This window comes from Pyxicephalus adspersus, chromosome 3 (assembly GCF_032062135.1).
Source record: "Pyxicephalus adspersus chromosome 3, UCB_Pads_2.0, whole genome shotgun sequence".
In the NCBI taxonomy this organism is placed as follows: Eukaryota; Metazoa; Chordata; class Amphibia; order Anura; family Pyxicephalidae; genus Pyxicephalus; species Pyxicephalus adspersus.
Genome location: NC_092860.1, coordinates 15,705,359 through 15,731,714, shown reverse-complemented (window position 1 = coordinate 15,731,714; position 26,356 = coordinate 15,705,359). Strand labels below are relative to the sequence as shown.

General features: G+C 36.4%; 1 protein-coding gene and 1 long non-coding RNA gene across 2 annotated transcripts in view; both read right to left on the bottom strand.

The window, feature by feature from the left end:
- LOC140327655 (uncharacterized) overlaps window positions 1-26,356 on the bottom strand; it is a 227,372-nt gene that overhangs the window by 103,242 nt on the left and 97,774 nt on the right. The gene's annotated exons all lie outside the window — the stretch shown is intronic.
- MAFB (MAF bZIP transcription factor B) lies at window positions 16,342-19,416 on the bottom strand. The gene has a single exon (XM_072403710.1). It carries the CDS (start codon window positions 19,103-19,105, stop codon window positions 18,167-18,169), a length of 939 nt encoding a protein of 312 aa, XP_072259811.1. The 5' UTR covers window positions 19,106-19,416; the 3' UTR covers window positions 16,342-18,166.

The following is a 26,356-nucleotide window of genomic DNA, read 5'->3' as shown; positions in this document are numbered from 1 at the left end:
AAACATGGTAATTGCTGCATGCTGATGAGTGAATCAAGGACATCTGTTTAAAATCCACTTACAGGTAATAAACTGCTGGGAAACTGAAGATGACCCACTCTGTGTAATTTGCATGTCACAGCCAAAAAGCCTCTGGGGCTGACTCATCCAGTGAAGTTTAACAAGACTTGCCTTAGTTTAGATGACTCTCCAAACATGTTTTTCTACCTGAAAAATATGTGCTTTTATTAATAATTACAATCAAGAAGGAAACCCATATTGGGAGCAACACAACACTGCAAATGCTAGTTGTCTGGCTTTCATTCTTTTTCATCACAAAGTGTGACTTTATATTTTTCTATGTATTTCCAGATCTATGTTGATCCTATCCAGCAATTCAAAAAGTGGTGAAGCCACATAATCCACCTGACATCTAGCATTATCCATAATGGTAGCTTCCAAGGTTCTCCCTGGAAAGTTTTTTTTACATGAACTGATAAATATAATAGAATACTTTCCTGGTTTGCATTAACATTAGCCCAGTGATGTGCTTTTAATCATCAATATACATTTCTCCATACTCTCTTGTAGCTAGATTTAGCAAATCTCTAACAATGAGCCTGATTTATTAAAGCTCTCCAAGGCTGAAAACACAGGATACACTTTCATCAGTGATGCTGGGTGATCCAGCAAACCTGGAATGGATCTCTTCAAAGTCAAATTCATCTGCTATTTGCTAGCCAATTTTTTAAGACCTTGACCAGATCCATTCTATGTTTGTTGGATCACCCAGCTTCACTGATAAAAGTGTATCCTCTCCAGCCTTGGAAAGCTTTAATAAATCAGGCTCAGTGACTACTGAATGGGACTGCAGCCTCTTGCCTGCAATGAATAACCCCCCTCCCACCCCCAGAACAACTTACCAATGCTTCCAAAAAGTAAACGGTAAACAGCTGTAAAATTGCCCTTCAGAATCACTATGGATTTAAATATTTGTATAGGGTGATTCTAGAGCTCTCTTATAGAATTAAGCTAGTAATGTTCAGTAAAGCAGACCTTTGATTTAAAACAGTTTCATATTTTACCCATCCTGCTGCTCCAGAGACAAACAGAGATGAATTTCTACTTTTAATGAAGAAAATGCTGCTCTGGGCTCCTGCTGGTGGAAGGTATCCTGACCAATGTTGGATCACTGGTCACAGAGCTTTTGCTGAAGGACAGCTAGACATATATATCCTCTAACAAAATACTCTATTAAAATACTGTTCCTTCTAGACACTTGCCTAATTTTGTTTTTTCAAGGGAAAATATGATATTGTAACTTAAAGAACCTTTAAGGGCCTTAGTCCCAATGCTTTTTTTGAATTAGGTACCTGGCCCCACTGAATTATAGGAGGCCAATGATTTCAAGTAATGTAGAGCAGTGTTAGTAGTGGAAGTTATAGGTAACAGTAATGATAGGCATTCGCTTAGATTTTCTGTCTATAGTATATTTGATCAATATTACAATCAACATCAATCAATCTACTACAAGTACTGTACACTTGTTCAATGATTGATTTGTGTTGAAAAAAACATCATAAAAAATGCTGCGCAAGATCAATTTTTAATTGACAATGTACTGAAATATTGATAGAAAATAATCAATAAGGAATCACTTTTGATCAATATAACATTTTATATCAAAAATATATTTCATAGTTTATGACTTGCATAAGGCTAACGCTGATGGACTTTTCACAGCAAGATATTTAGTGAAAGGAGCCAAAAAGATAAGTGTTACCTGAACGTTGCAATGGACTCTAAGGCTATGTACTCTCGTGCAATAATTGCCTTAACACAAAATGTGTTTTTTTTTTTTACTAAAGTAACACCTGACAATGTTGCTTTACTTTGATTCCTTTAGCAATGCAAAATGTGTGTAGACTTGTACTAACTCCATATACTCCAAATCAATTATAGCTTTATACAATATCAATATACCTATACATTTAAAGCAGTAAATTATAAAACATGTGACTCAGATAAGAAATATGAAAACCTTACCACATAAAAATGTGCTATAGTTTAGTAAATGTTCATGTTTGAATGAAGAGTAACATTTAAAACATCATTGTCCCGTCAAGCAATACACAGACACGGTTAATAATTGGGAATAAGAATACATTATAGCCAGCCAAGGCAGATCTGCACTCATGTGCTGGAATTGGAGCAGGAGAATATCTTAAACTTTTGCTTAACCTAATGTTATTTGAAAGGTGCGTGACACTTAGCAGAAAGCCATAAAAAAACAAGTAGGGCCTGAACCATGGCTGAGCTGAATGAAGTAAATGACAGACATTTATCTATTCAGTCACATACTCTATTCTAAATTCTAAATCCTAAATCTGCCTGCGGAAAATTAGATCATAGAATGCCTTCTATATGATGTGTAAAAGGACTTGGAGGAAACATTTTTTTATAACTTCCATCTTTTAATGAAGATTTCTGGGGATTTGTGGGACATTAAACAGCTATATCTTAAAAATCTTCAACCCAACAGCTAATACTTTTTGTATGAATGTGTAATGCAGGTAAAAAACAGAAAGAAATGTTCTATGTTGCAAAAGACACATCTTATATAGACATGTGTTGAATGGCTTTTGCTGGTTTTGGATTAGGGTTTTGTAATCCTCTGCAAGTCTATAGGAATGCAAAACCCGCTTGAAGCTGATCAAATGCAGCTCCTTAGAAGCTCAGCTGCAAGGAAAGATTTTCTTGCATTGTATTTTAAATAATCGCAGAACAATCTCACATGGATGCCGTCCACACAAGGCTAAATCTCGTTAACACATACTCTATCTCCATGAGATGGCAATAACAAAACCCATCTGCACAACACTCATTTTTACAACTGGTCCAAATACATATTCCTAGTGGCTACACCATTTCCCCCATAACCCTCCCCTGATTGATGGGCAAAAAAAATAGCTTATCCAATTGCTGATGTTGCTCCCCTTTGGCATTGTGTTGACACACACCTGAAGGCTCTACCAGCAAACTGCCAAAACTTTCGCTTTTTTAGAGTGCTGATGTTCATCTGAGGTTTTACCTAATTTAAGAACTGCTAAGGACCAGATATTTTTTTATTATTATTATTGTCCTATGAAACAAAACCATAGATTTGAAAGACAGCATATTTACTTTTTCTCATAACTGTACATTTGTGTGTTTAAATTCCCTTTTAAAGCAAAAGTTCTTCTAGCAAAGGTAACATACTCTACTCCTTTAGTAAATCAGCCCTTTATTATTCTCCAAAGCTACATATATATAGTACAGTTTCAGCTTTATTCTAATAATGCATGCATTGCTGTTAGAAACACAGCAGGACAGAAATACTGTTCTGAATTTCAAAGATACAATAAAATATTGTCTCCACATTGGAAAACCCATGGGAAAGTAATATAGGAGAATGAAATAGTAGTGAATAAACTGTGGGATTAGTAACTTAGGCTGTCTGTGTTCTGTAAATGGTACATAGTACATGTGGCAGCCCCATTGTCCTCAGCCCAGGATGTCATGCATTTTTTATTGCAATAAAACAGAATGCCTAATGAGCTTCTTATTTACATGAAAGCAAATAGGAAGGAAAGTGAATTTAGCCTGGGAACCTGTTCTTAAACACTGTGTAGACAAGTGAACATTACAGATATGAAAACACACCTCTTGTAACAACAGGCTTCACATTTCCTAGGTTCTTACAAATCATAGGATTTTGAACATAACAGTCAAGCAAAGTCACTTGTTTCCTTCACATAAGTATATTTGATCTTAGCATATTTTATAGTAAATGACTGAAGTTAAAAAAAATGATTACCCGCTTTGCTACTTGGTAAAGGGATATTAAATGTACTTTACTACCATGTAAGTAAATGAAATATCTAAGGTAAACCTTAGCTCAACACTGTCCAACTCCAGTCTTTAAGGGCAGAAACAGGCCGGAATTTTCATAAAACATCAATTTTGACTGACACTGACATTTTGTAAACCATACCTTGATAAATATACAGCTGTCTTCTAGACAAATACTAAAAAATGTGTGAGGCCAGGCATTGCATGGCTTTGCATCAGATCACAATTTGAACCGTGACTACAAATTAGGTGATATTCTTGCATATAAACACAAGGAAATTTGCCTTTCAAGTAATTTTGTCCACAACATTCATTATAGATGTAATAGTGTACTGTAGGAGAGGCAAGTACACATTTGGACTCAGAAGCTAGAATTGAAATGATGATCCAATGTTTGCCTATTTAGGGGCCTGTATTAATAGGTTTTTGAGCTTGTGTCAATGGTGTTAGTTTGACATCAGTCTACAACACTTTAGAATTTACTGACAGGTGCAATTGAAATGTAGTTAGGCGCCTTCTGATCTGCATTTGATTTGCTTTAAGTGCATTTTTGATCATTATATATTTCCCTATATATATGAGAACACAAAGTATGCTAAAACAGACCCTAAATATGTAGACACAGATCACCAGTTTCCATGGGATGTACTTGTTTCACTGGATTACACTTGCAGACCTAAATGACTACTATTTTATATGAAGCTAACTTTACTGAACATCATACACTTAATTTTGAGCACATCTGATATGATAAAACTATTAGGCTACCATTGCTTACCTCTCGTTTTCAGAATGCTAGTTACAATACTGTCATGTTCATGCTTTGACATATATGTGTTTACTGGGTCACTAACCTTGGAGCATTATAGAAATGAGATGTTCTGACACTCCTGGTTGGTTTGTCCTGAACTGCAGTAAAGCCAATCTTTTAGTAATTTTAGAGCCAGGTCAACAATGACAGCTGCCAAATTGCTTTTATAACAGTTGTTTGAATTAAACAGAAACCTAAAACAATTGGTACCTAATAAACGATGGCCTGGATTTTATAACAGGTACAAAATAACCTGACTTGAAGAAAAGAGATGGGCAAAATCTTTGTCTCAAATTTCAATATTTATATGCCATTAATAACTATTCTTGTAACATTTCAATCAATTATTTTTAGTGGACAAACTAAAGGCTAAGTGCAAAGTTTAATTTCTTGTTTGTATATCATTTTACAACAGACACTCTGCTTAAGTATAAAGTAAACAGTGATAGCCCCTTGACACAGTTACAAAACTGCACGCTAAACTTTGATCTGTTAGGGTTCTTTTGCCGTTTAATTCATTTCTAATCAGATTTATTATGTTATTAGTGTTGGTATCTTGGTTTCTAAACTGCTGGTAGTTTAAGATCAAATTCCAGTAAGCCTTACAATGTGGGTGTGTGCAGAAATTGCAGATTAAAATATTTTTTAGGAAATTTAAAAGTCCATAATTATTGGGATTAATTGGGGCCTGAAACTAAGTCTAAACAACCTTATACATTTGTGAAAAAGAGTTTTAGATCAATTGACTTTTCATATGTTAGCTCTACAGGTGCAAAATATCCTCAACTTTTAAAAATCTGGCTTAAATATAGGTTTGGGTCTAAATACTTTGAAGGTCCAAAATATTAACTTACAGATGTTCTATGGGCACCCCAGCCTTTAGTGGACAGGTTTATTAAAGCCATCATAGGATAAATCCTCCTTGTAAAATGTGGGACCTTTCATTAGTGTAGGACACCTTAGACTCTGCTTTTGTACCTACAGACAATGCTCTCTAAACAGTAGACATAACTAGTGTTGGTGGAACAGCTGAGTGTTCGATTCGGCAGCTATTCCATCGAATAGCCTGTTATGATCGAATGCCGAATACAAACACTAGTAAAGTTTATGGGGGGGATTCTTTTTTTTTCAGGACTGTGTAGAACTGCAAAAGCAGTCAGGGGAGCGGAGCTGACAGCTCCACTCCCGATTGCTTTTTCAGCCCTAGCGTAACTGTAGTATGTGTTCTTGGATAGAGATTAATCTGGAGTTTGCCTTTTTTTTTAAAAAAATATTTTTTAACACGAATTTGCAAAGTTTTTCGGGTCGGGTCTGCCGGAATTCGAACCGACATTTTCGGGTCGAATATAGGGACAACCCAAATTTGAACACCAATACTAGACATAACCCAATAGACAACCTTTTTAATAGCCTTTGTATTGCCACTTAGAAAGCGTGTTAAAATTTCAAGCACTGAGATTAGTTTTTACCCAAACCAGGTAGTGCTTAAATCTTTTCATGAGCTTGTGTCCAAGATGCTTTCTGTGTTGTATTATAGTTCAGTATGGGTATTCAAAGCCTTTTATTGATGCTGTTCTTAAGAAAAGGTAAAATACTATCATCCTGGATGGCATCTGAAGACACCAAGCAGCTTTAGGAGCTACTCCAGGTTCCTTGACTGATTTATTAAACTGAGAGAGTCCATTCCACCAGCAATGTTTAAACAACAATTTTTTCCCCAAATCAATATGCAGAGCAGTCAAGTTCCTTTTTCTACATTGATGACACACTACATTGTGGATCCTGCTAGTTTAGATGAAAAAGAAACTAGAAAGTTAAATCTTCTCCCTTCCATTTTTAAACCACTTTTCCATTTTTCATCATGCTCTCAGACCATCAATATCTGTCCTACGGCATTACATCATGCCAAAGTGTTTGGAGTAGGGTAACAGATACTTGTGTGGCTATTAACGTTTCCACCTTCTAAGGGGAAACCGTAAATGAGAAGAAATCTCTAAATGGAGACACAGACAGTAATGTTCAAATATTTCCTCCCAATATCCAAAATTGAACAAAAACTTTAGGCTGGAAATGAGCTTTAAAAATAAAGTCTTATATAGAAAGCTATATTCTATCATGATTTCAGTTTTTGAATTCAGTACTTCCAGGACTGGAGAATGGAGATCCATCATCGAAGTCTGTGCATACATTTACAGTCTCCTACTGACAATATCATAATGTTGCAGCAGTCTTATGGATCCTGAGAGGATACCGCCTTGTAAAAGTCAATACAAAATGCCACCTTACCCAGGCAGTAATGTGAGTGTCTGAAGGAAAATATCCTCCTCTTCTACAGTAAGGAAGACAATAGAATTTGAGACCAGGCATGTCATATGTTCACTGTGTAAAGAGGGGGTCCAAGCTAGAGTGTGCTTTAATCAAAGTACACTTTACAATAAACTAAACAAGAATAGTCAAAACAATCTTTAGGAACTACCCAGTCTTGAGAGAAAATGTACACAATGTTCTCTTCCAATATTAAAAAGGATAAAAAGATCAATCAGCATATATATGATTATCCATCCACACCCAGCCTTCCCTAGCTCAAAAAAATATCCATCTCTGTCTGCTTCCTTTTACATCTCAACCCTGTATTTTACCAAATGTATTACATGTTGCCAAAATTTTTTTGCAAAAGAATACAGGAAAAACAAAATTAAAAAGACACATATAGTATTAGAGAATTTTACCAAATGTATTGGTAATCCTGCAAAGTGTTTTTGTACTTGGTGCTACGGAGCCTTTTCATGAAGATCTCAAAAGATTTTGGAGAAAACATGCAGCAAAACGTAAACTCCAAAAAGTAGATCCCCGAGGAGCAAGACCATAAGTTTGGCCTAAAACTCCCATAGTAAAGCATAATAGAATACTAAGAAAACGTATTTCTTAGCTCAGTACTTGAACACCTAAATAACTCAGAAAGATCCTGTATCCCCATGTTGTGGAATTACCCTGCGGATCTATTGATCAGCTTATGGTTTCGTAGAGGATCTCATCTCTAGAGTTCACAATACTAAAGCTACTTGTATGTAGCTAAATGTATTTTAGGGATTTCATTGGAATACAAACTCCACCTGGAAGCTGCCTCTTGAGGGATTCTGCCTCTGGGGAACCATACCTTCTGATACCACTCAACTAATTTCTTTCAGAAACCCTTAGATTAACTTAAATATACAGTACCTCACAACTGGTTTTCACAGATATTTTTTTTCCCTAAATAGTACAATAAGTATAGTATGTAAATGTTTGTACTTATTTAAAAGATTTAGCTCTAGGTTGCATTTCCCATGTTGGAATGGTATCTCCCTACAGCTTTTTGAAAAGCGTTGTTTATATACTTCAATAGCTCAAGTTGAAATTTACATACAAAAGTAGATGATTCATCATAATGATTAGCAAAATGATTGAGTTTTCTAGTAATTCCAATCATAAATTCTAATCAGAAAATTGGCAAGAGAACAGGTGAATGTAGCAGCAGGTAAATGCAGTGCTGGTTTCCTAATACATTATGCTCTCAGGAACTTCATCATTTGGTAATGATCTGACCATTGCACAATCCTTTTTTTCCCCCGTAGACAAATCCCAGTACATGGCAAGCAAACTTCCCATCGCAGTCTACAAAACTGGATCATGTGCTGCTAGCTTCAGTCACCTCTGCCGTTTCAATATACATAAAATGAAGTAAAGGTGAAGTACCTAACTCATCAGATTTCTTTCAGTAACAATTTTCCTGGGTTTAGGTCACACTTTATAATAGCTGCCTGTACTGTGTAACATGCCAGAGAATGGACAGGATTTAAGTGCCACAATGTGGGCTTGTTATTAAAGAGACCTAAAGATGCATAAGCTTTTATGAATTATTACTGCAAGAACTTCAGAAAGTAATAGTACCGGTATATGTTTTCCAGTAGATTCACAAATTTGCCCACTAGATTGTTACACAATTGTGATGCTAATAGCACAACCTGTTTTCTTTTGCGTCTACACAATCCAAACAATTTGTGCATATCAGCTTTATGAGCACATTGCAGATTCATTACGGTATTATTCATCTGTAATGCACAGTTTCAGCCAGGATGCAAACAAACTCGACAGCCATCTGAGATTATCATGCATAAATCTGTGCAGGGAAAGGGTGGGTTACATGTTTAATGTACTATATTTAATGTATTGATCACGAGCCTTTGTTTAAATCCCAACTCTATGCAAAAATAAACCCTCTCACCCTCCTATATTTCATCCTACATATTTTGCCCTTCACTCTGAATTAAGATCTACACTGTTCAGATTCCTTTTGGGTGAAAACAGCTAGTCCAGCACTGCAGATGTGCCTGAGACAGATCCTTACTGTTTTAGTGATGTTACTGCTGTAGTCACCTTATTTGGATCCTAAGAAGACATCACTGGACAGCTAAAAGGAAGTGTCCATGTCATAAAGGCAGCATAGTGGGCACCCATGTCCCCAGGTTGCTGTGACTTCTACATTTTTTAAAAAAAATATGTATTTTTTATTTACTGTGATTAGTTAGATGGAAATTGGAGATGTGCTAGTATGCTTGAAATCATCATGAACATGTCATTTGGTCGACCAAAAAAAAGTGTTGAAGCATACGGACATCAATGGTATATTAGGCAGAGACAGTTACCCCTATTGTCTGTAGAGAATACTTCAAAGGCCCCTCAAGTTCCTATTATTTACTTTTTGGCTATATAATGTATTATCCCACATAGACAGTTGCCTATGACATTATAGAGTAAACCAATACATGTTAAACTTGCCCTCAGTCAGTATTTTATTGTTTTGGATAGAATAGAGAAGACCTAGAACCTCTGTTGGGTTTTTAGTGCTATATGTATAGCCATTGAAGAGATTTACCCTAACTTCCTGTACTGGTGACAGATAGTTGCTGTGATGCCGTTACCACAAAAAGCATGGCGACAGCCAACATGCATATTTATTTATTTTATAAAAAGTGTTCGAAGTGTCTGCCAGGTTTGTATGGACATCTGTGCCTCGACTGGGGTAGTCACTTCATGTCAGGAAAGGAAATAATGGGAAATATCCCCAATAGGGACACAGTCAAACACAAGATCACAGAAAAATTTTCACTTCTGATAATGGCCCCGATTTTATAAAATTCTCCAAGGCTAGGGAGAATACACTTTAAGCAGTGAAGCTGGGTTATCCAGCAAACCTGGAATGGATTTCCTAAAAGTCAAGCTATTTGTTAGCAAATGTTTTCAATCCTCGCCCAGATCCATTCCAGGTTTGCTGGATCGCCCAGCTTAACCGATGAAAGTGTATTCTCTCCAGCCTTGTAGAACTTTATTAATTCAGGGGCAATGTTTTTATGGCAGTCTTCATATACCAGTGACTACTGCTCCAGCTGTTTCTAGTGTAGCAGTTACAGGAACAGGAAGTAAGGTAACATCTCCCTAGGAATGTCAGAAATTAAAAATCTAACATGAATACAAATTAGGTGTCCTTCCACCTAGCTAGGCTTACCAATAAATTAATTTACAACAAAAGAGATTTTTTTTTTAGATCTCCTTTTTTGCCATGAGAAAGAACAATGTCTTCTCTGCAATGAGACTAATCTGAAACTGTAAATTGCCTCACCTAGGATGACAGTAGAAAAAAACAGATCTACCTGCCTATGGCCACACTTTGCATTGCAAAGAAGATCTACACAGATCAAAATTAAAAATTCATAAAAATTAAATATCCTAAAAGGGGAAGCTGTCATGAAAATGTTAAATAAGTTTTAGAGAATGTATATTACTCATAACAAATGTAGCATAAAAGAGCCTTCTTAAAACAAGAAACCCACATATCATTGCACATTTTAAAAAACAGTTACACCCAAATCATTTGTTTAACCCCAATATGCATCTACCTGCAGGTCCATAGCAAAGACGCAGCTGAAAATTACACTATAAAAAAATATATAAATATATATAATACACACAAACACACATACATACATATACACACATATACATAGATGCTGTACAGTGTGCACAAGTATAATATACACAGTGAAACAGTAAATTAACTTTATTTGGTAAACATCTTAAGTTTTTCATTGCAATAAGGTATACCAAGGCATATAAAAGCAAAACAATCCCCCTTAGAAGGCATAACTGGACTTGTATACTATTATGCTCTGCAATGCTGTGCCTGCTTACGCGCCAGTGCTGCATTTCCAGACGGCTGGGGATTTCTCAGCAGGAAACAGTTAATATGTTCTCGCTCTTGTTCCTGGTGGAAATGTATTAGCACTTCATAATTTTTAGTGCTATCAGCGATTATTTGAGACTCACTAGCACAGAAATCTCAGGAGGATGTGTAGAAGATTCACTAATTACACTTAAGCTGTGCACCTGGCCAAGCAGGCATGAATTGGGGCCTAGATCTATAAAGGACAGTTGGAGACATTGCAGAAAAATCTGGTATTAGTCTTTTAGGAAATAAAGGTGAACCAAGAGATATGATTGGTAATTTTAGGGGCGTCTTGATGAAACAGGATTCTTTGGATAGAGAGGTGGATAGGGAAGGATCCACTGTACCAAGAAACAAAAAGTTTTTATTATTCACATAGCATGCAATCTAGCACAACGTAAATATATGTACATACACTGGGATCCTACAATCAAGTGGTTAATTCAGAACTTGATGCCCAAACCAATGTAATGGAAGACACCACTCCAATCCGCATCAAATTTCATATAATATTCTTGCAAGTGTAATTGTGGTTGTACTGCTTCCATCCTGTACTATTGTCTCAGTGTGATCCAGACGCTGCGGTAACATCACACATGACATATATATTTCTGAGCCATATCTTAAGTTGCATGGTTTGGCAAACCACCGTGTTACGCAAAACGCTAGCTGCTATCTGGGGATGTAAATGAGACTTCTCTGCACTATTAATGCACGCTCTGAACAAAACAACATGGAAATGTTTGAAGGGGTCAATATATAGCATTTTAAAGAGCAAGCTTTTGTCAGATACCTGCCAGTGGAAATACAGGCCACATAACCAAAACACAACTATATTAAAACCTTCCATCAGCAAAAAAGAAAAGCACCGTTCTCTAGTGTTAATGAAAAAGGTTAAAAATTAACACTGTCTTTGCTACAAATCATGACACTCACAGTGTATGATGATACTGCTATTTTTGTTTTTACAAAAGAGAGAAAGGTTGATGTATTAATCGAGATGGTCAAGTTTTCCTTCAATTCATTATTCAGGGCTTTACAAAATTACCAGTTCTTTGCCATAAAGCAGAATTGCTATATTATTACTGTACATCTTTGCCTCAAAACAGATAAGCTAACAAACTGACCAAAAAGATTTTACTTCACATACAAGGTAGTACAAAAAAGCTACATATTCACTGACCAGCTAAAACAAATTCAACATCCTGGCTAATATTGTGTAGGTCCCTTTTGTGCCACCGAAACTGCTCCGACCAGCACAGGCCGGGTCTCCACGGTGGCTTTCCCCACACCACAGACAGGCTAGCTTTCCCCACACATATGCAACACTAAATCTTTGGTACCCATGATATTGTACTCCTTGACAGATGCCATTGTAAAAAAGTAATCGGTTATTCACTTTACCTGTCAGTGGTTTTAATGTTTTGGCTGATCGTGTCAGCTGCATAAGGAGATAAGAATGCTAAATTTATATTTATATTCCAATACATTGCTTTTATAAACACTTACCTGGATTTAATAAAGACATTAAAACATATGTTTCAAGAAACGTTAACTAAGATTATCATTTGCAAATAGAAATAGTTTATTAAAGCCATGTCTGCATACACATCTACCAAAAAAGTAAAGAAGAGTAATGAAGAAGAAAAGTAATGTCTGTGTGAAGGACCTGGATCATATGGCGAAAGGTATATCTCGTATCGGGGACAATATTTGGTTTTGCCCTTCTCTCTTAACAGCAGGCCCTAAGATCCTAATACACCATTCCTTTGAAGAAAGTAAGGCTTTATGAGACATAAAGTGAGAGTGAGTTAGCTTGTTCTTTTTCGAGGACCATAGCATATATACATGCTGATGCTATTGACGTCACAAATGCCTGCTTGATGTATGACCTGCTTAAGTATGCAACTCAAAATATACCAGGGAGAGGAGAGGTGACTATAAACAGAGAGAATCTAGGATATCATAGAACAACTTCATATACTGGGCTTCAGCAAAATGTTTGTAGATAAAATTGTATGTATTGCTTTTGCACCCAAATAGGAAAATTTTCTTGCATACATTTTTTTATCCTGCAATGTGAGTGTATATCTCAATTATTGTCAAATCTGCATGACAATTTTATAATGTAGAAAATTGACGAGCAAGTTCAACCTGTTTTTCTAAAGTGTTAAGCGCACAGTTGCAAAAATACTTAGAGTCAGGATCATCTAATGGTAAACCTACAGATACTGCAGACCAAAAAATGAGAGGAATGTATAAGGCAGACTTCCCATCATTTGTTAGCCGCTGGCCACTGATCTGCAAAACCAGGGACTGAGCACTTCACACTTCGCTCATGCAAAGCTTGCCGCAATGCAATCGCCATTAGAAAACAGGTTTAGAGTTAAGGGAAAAAAAAGTAGCCCAGGCTTCCTTTTTTAACTCTGTATAGAAACAAACATTCATCTTTTCATGTATACTTTTCCTAAACATGTACCCACTTAAAATAAAGATAGCCAAAAAATACAAACCAATTCAAATAATAATAAGACACAGCTAATGTACTTACACTCTATCCCTGCTAACGTTTTAAAGAAGGTGACTGGGGATTGTAGCCGGACCGATGAATATTTGGCTAGCCACAGATTAAGATATAGTTACACATACAAATTGTGTAATTCTTTTATGTTAAACATCAGTTTTAGAATACAAAACATATAGCTTTTATTTTTAATAATTTAGTATTAACTAGTTTAGTAATAAATCAAAGTCTGATACATGTAGGATTGTTTCTTTTCTAGTTTTTCATCTTAAAATGCTAAGAAACATACATATAAGTGTATAAACAAGATAAGGAATTTTAGAAAATAAAAATCTTTGGTAAAGACCAGTAAATTTCTGTAAGGTATATAGACACTTTATGCCCTTCCCCGGCAAGGAACAAAATACAAAATTTTACCCATGAAATACCCATTTAAAACATAGCAAAAATTAGCTGGGTATTTTAGGCATTTCCATTCATAGTTTTCCCCATCTCATGTAGCTACTACATTGTTCAATACTTATATCAGCTATCAAGTTGCTTTGTATATAGATATAGAGTCACATATGTAATGATTGATGCACTCAGTAATAAAATGCAGTTAATGAACAAATGGTCGCTAAAAGAAAATCAGACTGTAAGCCCTTTGCCTGCCTAAATCTAGGACTAGGATATAATTGCGTAATAATGACAACTGCTTTATTAACCTTTACAGAACCTGATAACTCATTAATTCCCAGTTTTCTCTGTAGGCTGACAGCTTATCTATAAAAGGTAAAAGGTAGCATCCTTGGATATGCACAGCAGCTTACTATCTGTGCTTTATGCAGAGACTAATTCCTGAATTTAGAATTGACTGCGGGACCCATTTCTCAGTGGAAACATAGGACAGAAACATCCCATTGCAGCTTGTCAAAGAAGGGCCATTTCTTTACTTTTTTGTCTTTTTTGTTGTTTAATTAGTCCAGCCATTTATTCAATGCATGCATGAGAGGACGGTAATACGCTATGGCAGTTCCCACCATATTCCGCTCTAGATCTCTCAGTCACTGCCAAATCAAACACGTTAACCCCTCTGCAACTACAAGAAGAATGCTGTTCACACATGAGCAAAGTGACAACCACAATGACAGAAAAGGTGTTAAAAAATAGCTTTAGATCACTAGACTATATACCTTGATCTGACCATGGCTTACTAATTGTACAATGTTTTACTGTTTATTACAAAACATGTTTTAAAAATGTAATTAGACCGACATGGGCTTCACTTTATGAATATTGTTAACAACTTCTACAGAGCAATTTACCCACCTGTAGCCAATCCTGTTATTAATAAAGTAACTACCAACAAAAGGTTAAATTGCTTTATACACCAGAATATTATTGCCTGTAAAGCTTAGTCTTTAAACATACAAAGTAGCAGATTCATGGTGATGGGTGTCTCCAGGTCTTCTACATATGAAGATTGCAATGTATGGTCCCAGTTTAAGTCTTTAAAGCAAGTACATGATTAGACATCATTTCATTTAATGTAAAAATCAAAAATATGATTAGCACATTATTATTTTTATGTTTTGAGGGTAAAGAAAGCAAGAATATACGGCCAAGAAAAAAATTATACAAAAAAAAAAAAAAAAAAGAATAAGATGTGAAGTACAAATTTCAAGCAGTTTTGCATACAAAGCAATGGGATCAATTACAATGAACCCCAAGTTTTTAATGAATATGACAGATATATAAAATTTGTTGAGACAATATATTCTACTGGAATGTACCTAGAATATCATAGCATAATTAGAACCTCTACCATAAATTCTTCCAGCATAACTATATAGCAGCACACCAAAAATATTATTTTTGCTTTACAACACCTATAACAGATTTTCAATGCCAACCATCTAATGTTTCACCTTTAATAATTCGTATCAGTAACACAATGAGCAATTTTTATAAAATATAGTTCAATTAGTAAATAAAGTAACTAACAGACCTCTAAAGTTACCCTAGAAGGCCACTTACATAAACAAAAAACTATGCTACAACAAATACAGAGAGTTGCCATTGCCAACTCTTCCAAAAATACTCCTTTTCTGGTTGATAGATTGACCATCTGAATTTACTGCTTTCTAGGTCAATGAACTGGAAAAAAGAATGCAGATTAGTCATTTTTGTGTTCAGTTTTTTGTTACTTGTCCCAGCTCTGGTCCTATAAGTATGGAAACAATATAATTAGATTGACAGCCAGGCAACAAGCATTTGCATGATGCTAGAGGTTGGTAACTGCAGAGAATTAATTTCTGTTCACATAGCTTTACGTGATATTGAAAAACTAGTATTTAAGTATTACACATTGGTAACCTGTTGCTGCTGTACAATTGTTATGCATGATTTTTGGTGTTCAGACACCATGCTTTTTTTGGTTAATGGCTTTGTGTTTGTTTAATCTGAGGTCAACATAATTCTTATTTTATTACTATGTCATCTACAACCTGTGGCAATGAAACAGTTACAGCGTGAACATGAATGAATGAAAGTTGCTATCATGTGCTGCAAGCATGCACCTCAGTGCACGTTCTACTGAAAGATGTGTGTCAATGATTGTTTAAATTTAGTCCGAAGGCCAGCAGATTATTTTATGGTAGAAGACTGTGGACCCTGAACTTACACTAAGTACACAAAGCTCACATACAAATAACTTCAAGTAAGAACTAATTATCCTTTTTTATGGTTCCTTGTGTTACTCTCTAAATTCCAGCAGATATTCGTTAAACCACATTTGTGGCTGTATAGCTTTATTTTTTTTATTTTTTTTTAACCTTAAACTGCAGATGAAAAATACACAGTACAAAAGAAAAGACCAGTCCATGTAACATGCGCCATTTCAATGATTTTAATAAGCAAAATAGGAAACAATTTTGTTAACAAAACAAAAACAGAAACCAGTCTGAATAAAAACTACAATAGACCAGGTTTGAACTATACGCTCGTCTTGTAAGCAGGGTTTAAATTTTATCCCTTCACAATTGACATGAAATAAAAACACCATGTTGCCAGAGACATGAATTCAACACAGTTGAATCAGGAAATAATAAAAAAAAAGTAATAATTCCTCACAGATCACTGCTGATACATTGACAGAAACCCTCTATATTTCAAGACTGCAAGCATAGTGATGTCCATATAATCCTGTTTTATACTATTAACTTATTTATAGAACAAACAAAAATTAAAATGCATCTGCACCAGCAGTGCAAAAAAAAAAAAATGAAAGAGAACAAAAAATTATACACATATATATATAAAAATGTTTTTTCTCTTAATTTGGTATGCTGCGATCCCAAAGCATCACTTTACTTTTACTGACCTGCAGAAAATAAATGAAACTGCACAGCAACCAGCTGCAAATAACTGCTACATATAGATATATATATATAAATTAACTGAGCAGGGGGGGGGTAAGAAAAGGAATTTAATTCATTTGCTAGCTGGTGTAGTAGCAAATCAACAGAAGAACATAAAGCGTAGTAGCAGAGTTGATAGGAAGCATTTAGTATCTATATAAGTCACCATTTCAACTGTCACAACATAGCCCGGATTTCTTCCTCAGAGAATATGTTATTGCAGATCTGCACAATCCTGGTGTCAGCAAAACTTAAACTCAGATGCCACTTGTTTTAAGTTAAGGGGTTGTAATACAGTGCCTACTTAATATAGAAACAAAATAACACACAAGCCCCTGGGGAAGCGGAGGGGGCTTGGTGGGGTCTCAAAGGGTTATATATATTGATTTCCTACAAACCCCTGGAAAAAGAAAATGAAGTTTGTAAATGTGTGTATACAGGAATACACACACACACATACAAACATACCTATCACAGGAAGGAACACTAGTATTTAGCATTAACTATCAACTACAATGGCACCAATGAAATATGAAAATCATAATTAACAAAAAGGGGCAATGTGTCTACTGCACACACCTGGACAAACCTTTCTTTCTCCTTAGCACAAAGTCCACTTCTTACTCTGAAATTAAATTGAGCAACTATGTGAAATGTTGGGGGTAAATAGAAAGTTGCTTAATATTTACACTTCAATAAGCATTTAGGAAAGAAGAGCAGGTAGCCGTTAAACTAAAACAGAAAGCATCAAAAGTGAGGTACACCTAGAGAGCAATAGAACAAATAAAAGTTTGAGGGATGAGCAGAAGGAAAGGCATGCTCAGATTAAACAAGATAATGGTACAAAATAGAAAGTATTACCATACATGTCCAGCATGCAGGATTAATATTTTAATGTAGTTTTTTTTATATTTTCTAGATAAGCAGGCAATAAAACCAATGGGGTAGGGTGCACTGAATGTTCCACCTGTTCAGTTTTTTTCTTTATGTTTCTATCACCCAAAATTGATGTGTATGCAAAAAGCTGCTGCATATAATGTTCATTTTTTTTTCTTCTTCTGAAGTGGCAGTGATATTGTCCAATACAGTTCTTGGTGGTATTAAAATGAAGTCCTCTAACTTCAACCCTAAACAAGTTCGAATCCTCCCACCCCCCACCCCAAAAAAATAAAATCCACCAGTGTAACCTTTGCTTGTGTGCACCCATTTAACCCTAGTCTACAGAAAGTACTAAGTTGACAAGGAAGCACCCCCTCTCTTGTCCTCCCTCTCAGTCTCTAGAGTTCTGGATGAAAAACTCACATGAAGAATTCTGGAGAGGATGGGTTGTCGCTGGTTGAGCCGGCCTCCCTGAAGCTGTTGTTGGTCATTTTCTCGCACTTCATTTTGTAGGCATCTCGTTCTCTGGCCAGCCGACTCACCTCTTGCTTCAGCTGCTCTACTTGCTGGATGAGTTGGTTCTTCTCATTCTCCAGGTGATGTTTCTGCTGCACCCTCTTGTATCTGCAGGACTGGGCATATCCTCGGTTTTTAAGAGTTCTCCTCTTCTGCTTCAGGCGGATGACATCGTCTTTTGTGAACCCTCTGAGATGCCTGTTGAGCTCCCGGACAGACATAGAGACCAGCTGGTCGTCGGAAAATCTGTCTTCTACCTGGTTATTGGCTTGGTGTGGTTGGTGGTTGTTCTGGAGCTGCTGAGGAGTGGAATTGCCGGTTTGGCTTGGAGAAGGTTGATGGTGGTGATGGTGGTGCGGGTGCTGGTGAGGATGAGCCATCTCCTCATGGGGGACACCCTGGTATTGGTGGTGGTTTTGGTGATGATGGCTGTGATGGTGGTGGTGATGGTGTCCTCTGTAGCCATCATATCCCTGAAGCTGTGGTGGGATTTGGTGTGGCCCAATAAGTGCTTCTACAGCGTCCTCCGGGGTAAGGCTGAGAGCCTCGGGGTTAACCTGCTGGTAAGTGCCCGCCATCCAGTACAGATCGTCTAGGTGAGTCTTCTGCTCGGTTGGGCTGAAGCTTGGAGAAGAGGGCACCGAGCTGCACGGGGTGCTGATTGGAGTGGAGGACACAGAGCCAGAGGGCTGCAAGCGGTTGCAATGTCTAATAGTGCGATCTGCTCGACCATTCAGCGGCTCCTTCTTGACGTCAAACTTCATGAGGTCAAAGTCATTGACATATTCCATGGCAAGTGGACTAGTTGGCAACTCTGATACCATAGGCAGCTCTCCAGCCATACTGGTCACGTCGGCTTACTCCAGAGCTGCACCTTGAGTGTGCCTCGGCTGCACACCCAAGGAGTCCAGTGCACAATGCTTCTTACTTGGAGATCTGATCTTGTCTCTTCTTCTCACTCTGCTTTGTGTCAATGCAAACAGGGCTATTGCCCAATGCAGGAGTGCCAGGGATACTCAGTCCTCCCTGATAATGCTTTGTAACTTCCCACTGCTGCACCGCATCGATATATAGCGCTCAGGTTTGCAGGAGAGAAGCTTGTGTCTTTTACAAGAGTCTGCAGCACAGAGCAGAGAACAACTCTGACTATAATCTGTGCTTCTCTCAGCATTCCCCTTACTTATATGCCCGGAGCAGAATCACGAGGTGGAGGGGGCGTGGTGCTGAACTACTAACCACTCAGCGCAAAGAGAAAGGCGACATTTGCATAAAGCTGGCCAGAGTGGGCGGGCAATCCTGAAAAATGACAGATAGAAGTGAAGTCAGCTGATCTGCTACTGCTTGAACAAGACCAGGCAATGCCGAAGCTTCAGTTCAAGTCAGCTTCCTGCACTTATACTTTCCTGCACACGCTGTATGTGAATATTACTTGGTGTTATTTTACAGTCTCCAGAAAATATTGTGATGTTCCTAATTCGTAAAACAATTGCAAAAGCCAGCATTCTGCATGAGAACAGAATACCAGCAATAGCAAGTGTTGGTACACCATTACAAGCAAGAGACCCAGATCAGTGTTTCTCAACCAGAGTTCTGTAAAATCATATGGTTCCTCCATAGGTTGCTAGCAATAAAGAAGCTAATATACAGTGAGATATGGGTATGCAATGGTCTTCCTCGTCCTATTCGGCTTGCTCCTACTTTCTGCTCATTTAAAAGAGCACTCAATACCTATTTTTCAAACTTGCCTAACCATCTTTCTGTCTTTGAAACACTCACTACTTCCCACCACTACATAACCGCCCTGCTTTTGTGTGATACTTCCCCTGACCTTCTAGATTGTAAGCTCTTCAGGGCAGTGTCTCCTCCTGTGCGACTGTATGTCTGTTATTTGCAACCCCCTATTTAATGTACAGCGCTGTGTAATATGTTAGCGCTATATAAATCCTGTTTATTATTATTAATAATAATAAAAATAGAAAATATAGCATGGATTCCCAGAAAGGTATTTCAAGTGTTGCCTATATTAAAACAGTCCAGAAACACTGTCCTAGATATTGAAAGTGTATGTCATTTGATCCTTAGAACTATGGAACAAAACTCCTTCACAAGCATGCACTTTAAACTCATTTAGTTGAATGACCATGCACAAGTAATAGAAACAGATCATTGCAATTCTAACCTAAAAATGCATGCATCTCTTTGCAGCAAAGCGTGGAATTCCCTATCTCCGAAGGCTAAAATACGAGGCAGCCACTAATATTTCTCTTTCGCAGACCCGAGCCTTTTGTTTGTTTTAATAAGCAGGGTTCTTGTTTTTTGATTCAGTGTTTTGCAACAATAGTGAGAACTTTGACCGAACCGGTTTAAGAGATATAAAACGGCGCCCCCAAGTGGTCAAAAACGGAAGCCTGGAGATCGAGTAGAAATTTCGTTTACTTCGGGTGGTGTACTACAGTACTTCATTTTATTTTTGGACACACACATTAATTAGAAACGGCAAGATCGTCATAGATAGAGAGAAATAACCTCAATAATGGCATAACGTCATAGGAAAAAAACAGCCCCAAAGAATGGAAACAGATTAAGCAGCAGTTCTATATTGCCTATGCTACATTAAATCACCTTTATACACTCAGATAATCCTTAAAAACACATAGTAGCATGCTGTTTTCCAACACTATATTTATAGTACAAATCGACTTAAAATGTGAAAAGTTGTAAGGTGAAAAAAACCCAAGGCATGCAGACATCTGAACTACTCTGGCTACAAGCAAAGACATATGCATGGGTTCCATCTCATAGCTCTGTCTGTGTATAATAAGCAAAGATAGAATGCAAAGAACAATTTTGACTTATTAAAGGTTATAGAGCAAGGATCTGATGATCCTAACCAGTTTTTTTTTAATATGAGTGAAATATCAGGTCTTAGGGAACCCCTTCTATAAATACCATATTCAAAGCTCACAGTATATTAGGGAAGAATGTCACCTTTACAGATACCCAAAAAATCTTTGGTGTCACTTAAACTGACCTGAGAGACACACATTGCTCAAGAAACCCCCAGCAACCTCTGGAGAAACCCTGGATGAGAATCACTAATCTAAAGAAGCACAGTGTTACATTCAACCCAGTAAGAACAGATAGATGCATCCATAGTTTCCTATCTATGTATCCATATCTATCTATATATCTATCTACCCATCCATCTACATATCTATCTACATATCAATCTACCCATCCATCTACATATCTATCTATACATCTACATATCTATCCTTATATCTACCCACCCATGTACATATCTATCTATCTATCTATCTATCTATCTATCTATCTATCTCTCTACCCATCCGTCTACATATCTACCGGTATCTATATATCTATCTACCCATCCATCCACATATCTATCTATCTATCTATCTATCTATCTATCTATCTATCTATCTATCTATCTCTCTACCAATCCATCTACATATCTATCTATATATCTATCTACCCATCCAGCTACATATCTATGCATCTATCTTCACATTTCTCTATCTTGCGCTTTATAAAGGAGGCAATAAGTGTTTTCTGTAGCTTCTGAATAGCACCGATAAAAATTCCTAATCAATTCTTATTTGAATGAGGGGTCTGCTCGGGGGTAGGAACTTTAACCCTTTCTGCTCACAGACAATAGAAAACTGTATTGCTCAGCAGATTTGCCTCCAAAGTGGCATTTATCCAGAGAAAAAAAGGGGAATGAATGGCAGGAATGAGGCATCCCAAATATTCATGGGGTATATGGGGAGGGGTGCACTGAGAAGCAGTGGTACCCGCTATGGAGGCACCTAATGTAGCACCTCGTGTCTTGCACATTATCCACGTCACGCAGGAACTATCACGCATCATGAATATTGTGTATATCTCCACCGAGCATGAATACATCGCATTTTTCAAATGGAATATTTACCGTCTTCGCTGCATAAATGAATTACGCTATTCCTCATCTCTAATGGAGCAGATACAATAGTGTGCAAGGCGCAAAATTAATTTTAAAGAACTGTTTTAAATAACTATACATATGTGCTTTGGCAAACGTCTTAACAAAAAAAAAAGGAAATAAATAATAAAAGAGGCGAAGTCCTGATACAAAAAGCTGCAGCCTGTGTTGGTAATGGATATTAACTTTCATCTCCGCGAAATATTTATATTCTAATATATGGTGGCCACTGTGAAATGGTTTATTGATTATTAAATACCATTTATAAAGAGCATGCCATTACTGTAATATAGTCTTAAGGTTATTTTAAACGCATTTTTTTCTGCTGTTACAGAATGCAATGGGGAGCAACTGACAATTAAAATGGAAGTGGAATTTGAAAAGAGTTTTTGTCCACTTGAGTACAGCAATAAATTAGAGATACAGCAGCTGATATGTAAATTTAAAAAGAGAGGGTTTTATAGCAGGGTAGTTAGGAGTCCAGCTCTGGAACTTGAAAGAAATCACGTATAGAAAGCAGATCGTACAAACAGTTACAAATAAAAAGAGAAAAAAGATTACATTTTCTGTCTGGATCGTTTATATTATGGGGGGGAGCAGAGTGATCTCTGCTTAGGGTGCTCAGTCTAGTTAATCATCTATCCACCTACTAGAGGCTAGAGAAAGAAAAGTGTTGATGCTTGCTGCTTCAAATTAATGGCACAAGCATCCCACGATTTTTTAAAATTACTAAAGCCAAATCTCATACCTTGCAGTTTCTTTCCTTTTTGCTGGTTAAGAAAAAAAGGGGTCTTAAATACTGAAATATTTCCTGCACACTCTAAACCACAGCAGTTCCTCTATGCAATGGCAGAAGATGATTACATAATATGCTCAGTGAATTAAGTAGTATAAGATAGCCATTTTCTGATGAAGATTTGTAAAGAGGGAATACATTTGACTGGTAGGTTCACTCCTTGTACATAACTGTAGTGAGTTTTTCCTGTGTTTGAAGATAAAATCGTCTGTGCTTTCATTTTACCGAAGTTAATGGAATTAATGTTTTCTCTCCGTGATATTTTGTTACCTTGTAATACACAAAGAACAAAAGCTGCTGTTTTTTTTTTTTTCTGGTGAAACACTCAGCTTTGTGTCGCCTTTCAAATCAACAGATCTTTAATATGATCGTAAGCCGTGCTTACATTAATTGGTGGCACAAACCGTACTATTATTTTTAGGTTCGTCTGCTTGTTTTGTAGGCAATTTCTTAAAAGCTATCACTTCGGTTTATACTGATCTGCTAATAGTAGATAGGAGTTATAACTACCATAGTGTGGTAAAATGGCGAGCAAGTAATGGGAATGATCGCGATGTATCGTGATAGAAAGGCTAGGACACTGCTTTTCTGCACTTGTAATGTACTCCAGCACTTTACATTTTAACCCATGGCAGCGTATCTATAGTAAAGTTACAGCATGGTTGCTGTGAAATGAAAGGGTTAAATACTAACTTTTTTCATAAAAAGGAAACTTTACTGAGACGTTCAGCGTATTGACTACAATTTCCTAAAGGCATCAGGTAACTGGAACTGACCCCCAGTTTTCTCTAGCTATGTAAACCTGTGTATGTTATAAATTGCTGCACAACTGCACATTGCAGGATTGTGTGAACCATAAAACACACTGGATAAAAAGACACGGTTTTGTCTAACAATTGGGACATTTATAGACACTTTTTGGGCGTATTGACTTCTGCAGGTTTAAAAGGTGTATGTAAAGTTTACTTTATAGTAAAAGGTCCCCTAGTAGCTAGGGCATTATACTGTCTATGCACATGTGACCTAAAAAGAATAAAAAACAATATGTGTATAGAAGTGGGTATTGATATATACATACACACACAAACATACATATATTTTATTTTATATATTACATACACTACTAATCTCCTGCAGCATCTGATACAACAGCAGATATGTGTAGCAATCTGGGATGCAGGCTCCAGGTTTTCATCTTTTTTCTTTTCTTAGTAGAATGAGAGAAATATTTTAAGTTCTTAATTAACTTAATTGAATAGATCATATACAGAATTTCCATACAAAAACCTGTTAGACAGTAGTGTTAAATTTGAACCCCTATTGAACAGGTATGAATGGTACAAAGAGAACAGAATATAGTAAGATAATATTACTTGAATATATGCGCCTGTAGAGTCAATTTGTACTTTGTACTTGACATTTGAAGAAGTCCAGGAATCAAAAAGCTGCTATCACCCTGGGTGCAGGGGATAACCCAGACTTATGTTGGTAAATATATTCCATAGACAGAGAAAGCTAGGGAAGAAGAGGGTAGGCTGCTCAATCAGTTTAACAGTAGAAAGGCAGCCATAAAGTCTGGGACTAAAAATGCTTGGCATTGGACTTTATAAGGATAAATGGAGAAGTATTACCACACCAGTTTAACCACAGATCAATCAATAAGGTTCTTGTGCCAAGCAAAATCAGTGAGGAATAAAGATGTAGAGTCTTTAAAGCATGGCATATAGAAAAAGAATTGCTCTGTAAAGTTAGTGCACTATGCAAAAAAGTTGAAGGGTTTGGGTTCACTGCCCCCAGGAATGATCATTTTTACTGATCATGTGAGCTTTATCAATTGTTTTCCTAAAAAGGGTTTACAAAAACCTTGCACAATCTACTTGATTAAAACATGCACTGGGAATGTTTTATTCTGACAGAAACACTTTGAGGATGTGAAAGTCATGCTTTTACGCAAAGAAGAATGTCTAGGCCAATTCCTCAATTTAATGGATACCACAGTGTTGTTATTGATTTTCTTTTCAGTACAAAATATGAGAGATCAGCTTGATCTACATAATTTTAGTAATTTGTGTCAATAGTTTGAAAACATTGTTTCTATGAATAGTTTGTAATTGTATTAGTATATAGGGGAAGTTATATTTGCTTATTAAATATCAGGTCCTAGAATCCTGACTGTGCCTTGCTGATTTTTGCATTTATTTTAAAGTATCCCAGAGTAATCTGATTAAAGAGTGGGATTTTTTGCAGTCTCCAATGATTTTACCTATTCATAAAACTCATCATACTTTATGTAATGTTTTATCCAAGGTTTAGTTTTCATTGGATCTCACACAACTATCATTTTTTAAATAATCTAATTTCTAGTTGCCATAATCATCACCTTTACTTTTAATTTCCTTTTTTTGTTTATGTTTGGAAACTGTCCCCATTATCAATATCATACACTTGCAGATGTCTGCAAATGTTTCTATGGCTGCAGCTGAGACAGCAAACAGTTTAGTAGGTCACCGCAGGCCTAAGGAACTATATTTGGTTATAATGAAAAAAATATTGTTTTAGTATTGGTGCATATGCACATTCTGCTTGCTAATCCTCATGGACACTTAGATACTATCACAGATTAGTGTCTTTTCTATATTTAGTGTTCTGTACCCTTAACTTGCTTTATACATATATTGCTATATACATATACGCTTAACATTTAATAAGATAATATTTGTACACATATTTGCAGAAATTATTTTCTGAAAAACAATTCACATCCAAAAATGAATTAAGTTTAAAGTGGCCTTAGTTCTTTCCAGTAATATGATCTAGTACCTTCTTGCTACCAGTAGATGGCAGTCTATTGTATTTAAAAATTGACAATGCCTAATAGCTTCTAATAAACAGCAATTAACACATGAACTGTTTAAGAAATTGCTATACAAGCTAAACAATAGGTTCATACTTGTAAGTTGCTAATAAAATAAGGTTGAACAGATATTAGTGAAACATGAGCTTTGGTTTGCTATATTGGTCATTGAAGGTCATTGGTAATGCAGATCCGAGTTTTTATTCACTTTTACTGAACATATATAGTCTTTTGTTGCTGTCTTTTTAGAAATTTGTCAAGGCTATCCCCTAACAGGACAATGAAGGGGTGGGCATTTCAACAAATGTGCATAGTCCCATTAAAACATGGAGTTTGCCAGAGAAAATCAAAATTCATATGTTTTTCTAATTTTCAGACTATATACTTTTCTTAGTTCTGTTTTGATAATGGGGGAAGAGGATTACTAAGAATTTATGCCATGTGGGTTGGTCAGTGTCATT

Coding starts and splice junctions, on each gene's coding strand:
- MAFB (XM_072403710.1), bottom strand. CDS start 19,105: ATGGCTGGAGAGCTGCCTATGGTATCAGAGTTGCCAACTAGTCCACTT.